The sequence below is a fragment of the Lactuca virosa genome, chromosome 2 (assembly GCF_052849685.1).
Source record: "Lactuca virosa cultivar CGN04683 chromosome 2, Lactuca_virosa_CGN04683_v6, whole genome shotgun sequence".
Lineage (NCBI taxonomy): Eukaryota > Viridiplantae > Streptophyta > Magnoliopsida > Asterales > Asteraceae > Lactuca > Lactuca virosa.
Window position 1 is genome coordinate 309,396,183 of NC_136427.1, and position 6,000 is coordinate 309,402,182.

The 6,000-nt window shown below is 33.9% G+C and overlaps 1 protein-coding gene across 1 annotated transcript; it reads left to right on the plus strand.

Moving 5' to 3' along the window:
• Window positions 1-4,218: 4,218 nt before the first annotated feature.
• LOC145157186 (gibberellin 20-oxidase-like protein) lies at window positions 4,219-5,704 on the plus strand. The gene is made up of 2 exons (XM_079076272.1): window positions 4,219-4,611; window positions 4,763-5,704. The coding sequence occupies exons 1-2, from the start codon at window positions 4,256-4,258 to the stop codon at window positions 5,349-5,351; spliced, it is 945 nt and encodes a 314-aa protein (XP_078932398.1). The 5' UTR covers window positions 4,219-4,255; the 3' UTR covers window positions 5,352-5,704.
• The last annotated feature ends 296 nt before the right edge of the window (window positions 5,705-6,000 follow it).

Genomic DNA, 6,000 nt, shown 5'->3' on the forward strand with positions numbered 1-6,000 from the left:
GCGAGGGTCGGACTTCAAAACCGAAAAAATAAATTTTTCGGGCTTCTCGGGAACTTCGGGACGTGTTTCGGGTGCTAAAATTGATACCGGGGCTTCGGGGGAAGCGAAAATAGTGAAAATATTGAAAAAGGGGTATAAAATGGCAATTTCTCACAATTACCCGAGAAGGCTCGCAACCTTCTATTTATAGGGCCGAGGTTCGGACCCGAAGCAACGAGAAGAAGACACGCGTCGCAGCTGTGAGGCTCGGAGGCTGATGGCGGTGCGAGGCTCGGACACGTGTGGTCTTCGGATTAGTCAAGTTTCGGATGACTCACCTGCTTCAGATGACTCACCGAGATCGGACACGGAGAAGGCACGGGGCAGCTTCTGATTGGCCGAGCCTTCGGTGCGAGGAGGGTGCGACACGCCTCGCTACCTGGCCTCGGGTGACTCAGCAGTTCGGACACGTGGCGCGCATAGAGCGAAGGTGACGTGGCCGAAGCATAACTATGCAAATTTTCTCGATTTTTGTGCAAAAACTTCTAAAGTCCATAACTTTCGCATACGAGCTCCGTTTTTGACGTTCTTTATATGCACGCGTAGGTAAAATTACGCTCTACAACTTTCGTTTAGACTTTGTCGGCTAATTTTAACTTTAATTTTTATATTATTATTTTTAACAGACCGGGACAGGAAATTCGTTAAAAATTCATAACTTCTTCATCCGACGTCCGTTTTCGTCTGTCTTTTTACCGTTGTACTACTATTTACGAGACCTTCTATTCTCATTTAGGTTGTGTCGGCTAAAAATCACTCGATCTAAAATTCGAGTTTTTAGTTGTCTACTGCTAAGCTGAAACTTAGAAAAATCATAACTTCCTCATACGAGGTCAGATTTGGGCGTTCTTTTTATACATACTCTCGGTTTGACGAACACTACGACTTTCGTTTAGATCACTAAGGCTAAAAAGTAGTTTATCAAAAACTCACTTTTTACGACATTCGGCACCGTGCCGGTTTTGTCGCGAAACTTCGACAGGTCATAACTTCTTCGTTATAACTCGAATTTCGTTATTTTTTATATATCCGGAATCCTTGTCACGACCACTACAACTTTCTTAATAGATATCGGCTTTATCTAATATTTATTTTCGACGCTCATTTTTATTCTTAATTAATTAAATCCTAATAATTAAGCATAAAACACATAATAATCACATAATTCCTCTTCATTTATTCAAAATAAGTTATAAAGGTTAACCTATACTATTATGTCAATATTAATGCCTAGCCTAGAAACACGGGCGTTATAATATATATATATATATATATATATATATATATATATATATATATATATATATATATATATATATATATATATATATATATATATATATATATATATATATATATATATACACACAGGACATAAGATTTTATAAAATTACAATACAATTATTGTGTTTCATAGACAATGCCACTCATTTTTTATGGATTAGACTTACAAAACATAACAAGAATCCACTAAGACTATTTAGCTCGACAACCGATGTCTTCTTTATTAGGGATGAGTAGTTAATATCAAATCTCCATCCCTTACAAATACTATATCGGAAAAGGTACCAAATTTTAAACATATGAGAAAGGTGGATTAGAAGGTTATTTGTTTTAGCTATTTATTCTCACGGACTCGAATCGAGAATATATTCACCAATTAAAAATGGTTTATTTGTTAACCAACGACTAACCTATTTGTCTGTTAATTTTTTTTCGGGGTTTAAAAAAATGTCAAAATAATGATGTGTCCATTTAACTTATGAAAACTACATATCGATTTTGAATATGATGCAATTAGATTTTTTTTTATTATTTTTTTTAGAACAACAAATCTACACTACTCCTAAAACTACCTATGTCTCCAATGAGACTTGAACCCTCAACCTCAAGGAGGGAATGCAACACCCGGTACCGCTAGGCTAGAAGCCATTTGGTTGATGCAATTAGATAGTGTTGCATTTCAAGGTCTTTGCCTTCACGAAAATTCGTTACATGAAGACAGTCCTCCTTGGCCGATTTAGTATGTGGTTCAAATTTAAAGCTAAAAAGATGATACAAAAACAATGTATAGTTTTTCTTAAAGCATAGTTGGATAAAATAAATATTTTGTACATCTTCTATATAAAATTAACATATTATTTACTGAAAATTATACCCCAAGTAGCATACAGATATATTAGATATATGCCATTTGTTAATTATACAATTAACCAATTGTGTGATATTCAACGAAAGAAACTATACTCTACTTCTTATGGTACATGGTGGGAGATAACAGCTTGTCAAAGCTCCTTTGTGTGCCAAAATTTCATGTATTTAATTTATAAATTCCATGTCCCATTTATTTTGCTTCATTTAGTTATCAAAAAGGAACTCACGTCTAACTATATCCTATATATCCTATATCCTATATGTGGTTTGTATTAAAACAAGATTATTTAGCAGCTTATTCCAGCTAAGCTAAATTAGCTTAAAAACTGCACATGGATTTTATATATGTTGGCATGTTCAACCAACCACTTAATCTCTGGAAGTTATCAGCTTAATTAGGAGCCGTCAAAGCGACAGCTAAGTGGCAGATTCTTTAAGAATTAATGAGGCATGAAGCCATGAAGCATGTGCAATTCCTTCGTTTTCATAACAACAGTCACCTGAGCTTCTCATATACATTGAACTCGTACCTGTAAGACTTCTTGATGAATATAAATATAATGAGCACAATGATGAAACAGAGCTACTTGATAATAATTATTGTTAGTTGAATCATTTCTAATATCATCTCTTGTCTCTTGCATTGACTTGGGGAAAACCATGCAAGGAGTTCATGAGCTGTATAATGCATTCTCACTCAGTATTATTAATGGTTTCTTAAGAAACTTAAGTTATTGCTTTAGATGGAACCATAAGTCGATAACAAATAATTTTGCTAATTAAGATATATCAAATTGTCAATATAACATAATTGATGGAAAAGAGTTACCAACAATCAATGTATATATGAACAATATAAAATTTGTCATATCATGTCATACATTTTTTGTTTGTGAAAAAAACATGTGAATACCCTCTTTTATCATTAGAAAAACAATCTAAAAATCATTTTTCACTCTCATTTTGTCCCATATAATGAACAATACCACATAGTTCCTACAACTCCATTCCCACATAACATGTGAATAAAAAATGTATGCCCCTAAATAGATAACTTCAATGAGAGTTTTCGGGTTTTTTAAAGGTTATTAGACTAACATGTTAATTTGTGCTTGGGGTATAAAAAATAATATATTGAACAGTTTCTGAGGAAATAATCTAGGTCCAAGAGCCAACATTTGACAAAAGTAACAGTTCACCTTCAAACTCCACCTTTCTTGGCTCATGCTTCCCATTTGTTTCTTATTTTTATTTTACTAAATCCAACTCTATTCATCATTGACCTTCTTTCCTTGCGAAAGATCCAGACAACAAGGAATCTTTCCAAGAGCTGCCAAACTGTAAGTCAAAGCTTTTACATTCTTTGCCTCTTCAACTGTTGTACTTACAACTAGATGCTTGTCCCCCAAACTTAGCATGCTAAACTTATAAACAAATGTGATTATTTTATGTAAAATAAACTGCTCTTCAGTGACAACAAATGTCCCATAACCCTTTTTACGTTACCCCTTTGGCTATACATATAATGAGATAGCCTTTGAGCTTTGGATAACTATGTTCTATTTTTGCAAAAAAATAGTTTAAAATACTTATAAAAAAGTTTTTACCACTCATATTAATTTAAATCTTGTGAAATAAGAGATTTACATCAACTGAGCACACTTTAATTTAGATTTTAGACAGAAAAGTGTACTTATTAACGCTTAATTTTGAAGTTTGAAAATCTGGTTGAATCTAGCAAAACTAGAGGCATCCTATATAGCGCCTCATTGGTATGCCTAAAGACGATTCAGCAATAGAATATATTTACTTGTACGTGTGTTTCACATTTTGTGTGCTTTCGTCCTACGTTAATAATAAACCATGAGACATTTTGTCTTAGCCCCATGTGTAAACAAGCATGCTTATAAAAAGTTGACTCGAAAGAAGTAGGTACTTTGGAAATATTAAATTTGTTTACAGTTATATACTTATATGTATATATATAAAGTTTGTCTCTTCCAAACTGCAAACCGGTTTATAAACTTCATGCAAACTAATTCTTTTTGCACAAATCATCACCATGCTTACATCCAAAACTTCCATAGATCTTCCTGTTTTTGATGTATCTAAACCCTTAACCCCATCGCACCTCTCTTCCCTCTCTTTAGCCTGTAAAGAATGGGGATTCTTTCACATAATCAACCATGGGATCTCGAAAGAGCTTTACAATAAACTTCGATTCCTATCTTATCAGCTCTTTGATCTACCATATGAACAGAAACTCAAAGCTGGTCCCTTATCGAACATCAAAACCTACACTCCTCATTTCATCGCCTCTCCCTTTTTTGAGTCGATTCGTGTTTCTGGACCTGATTTTCTTGAATCCGCACAGAGATCTGCTGATGTGCTCTTGAACCACACAAAGTCGGAATTCAGGTAACTTAACATGGCATTGTGGCATCCTAATAACAAAATACTATCATTGACTTTTTTTTATTTATTAAGAAACATATCTGAGATTTCCTTTTGTCACTTCTGTTGCTTACAAATGAATTAATTTTCCATTTCTTTTATTTGGTTTTTACAGTGAGGTGTTAAGAGAATATGGGAGCACCATGAGGACCCTATCTAATAAAATCATTGAGATGTTATTAATGTGTTTGGGGGAAGATTTTGGGAAGAAATTTGAACCCGAATTCTCAAACTCCGAAGGGTATTTACGGATAATAAACTACTCGCCACCCAAAATCATAAAAAAAGACATTGAAGGGCTTGGCATGCACACAGATATGAGCTGCATAACAATAGTTTATCAGGATGAAAGTGGTGGACTTCAAGTCAGATCTAAAGAAGGGAAATGGATGGACATAGACCCGTGTGAAGAAACACTGGTTGTGAATATTGGTGATTTGATGCAAGCTTGGAGTAATGGAAAGTTAAGGTCATCTGAACATAGAGTCGTTTTAAAGGAACATAAAAACCGGTTTTCGCTTGCTTTCTTTTGGTGCTTTGAGGATAATAAGATTGTTTTTGCACCTGATGAAGTTGTGGGTGACAAGAGTTTGAGAGCCTATAAACCCTTCTTGTGTGGTGATTATATGAAGTTTAGAGAGAATAGTGAGAAAGGCAAGTTTGAGAAAGTTGGATTCACAGTGAAAGATTTTGCGGGTACTTGACTTGTTTAAAGGTTGAAACTTTTTATTATAACCTTAAATATCCGAGTATCGTATCCACAAATTCTTCAATAAACAAGTGATCTAAGTTTTATTATTTCACACTTGGTTACTTAGTGATTAAAAAATTACTTTGTGATGTCATTTTGGCTCCTTTTTTGGGGAATGAGTTGCCTGGACATGGTGATTCTTTGTATGTAACATGTTCTCTAGGAGGCAAAGTCAAAGCAGAACTCTTTTTTTTCTTGTGTTCCTGTGGGCTATGGGCAGTTTGGTTGTATTTTATTATGTGCAAATTGCCTATTGGATTTTGTGCATCCACGAATTTTTAAAGTCGTCATGTTTAAGTTTAATTAGACATGTGTGTATTGACCCTCTTTGTACTCTACAGAGTCTTCAATGAATGAACATGAATGTTGCCTTTTCTTTTATTCTTATATGTATGTATTTTAGGGTTAAATGTAATTAAAAATAACATATTTTATTATGTTACGTCATTTTTGTTTTAGGCCATATATTTTTCTTTATCTTTCTATAATCACAAAATTTAAAGCATCTCGGTACTTTTATAATAAAATAATAAGGTGTGTTGTTGAAATAAACAAAACTATTTTCATATCAATATTCAACCGGCCACAAATTTTAACCACTG

Excerpts from the sequence above, each read along its gene's own strand:
- LOC145157186 (XM_079076272.1), top strand. The coding sequence starts at position 4,256 with ATGCTTACATCCAAAACTTCCATAGATCTTCCTGTTTTTGATGTATCT. Across the intron at positions 4,612-4,762 it reads CACACAAAGTCGGAATTCAG|TGAGGTGTTAAGAGAATATG; the intron begins GTAACTTAACAT and ends TGGTTTTTACAG.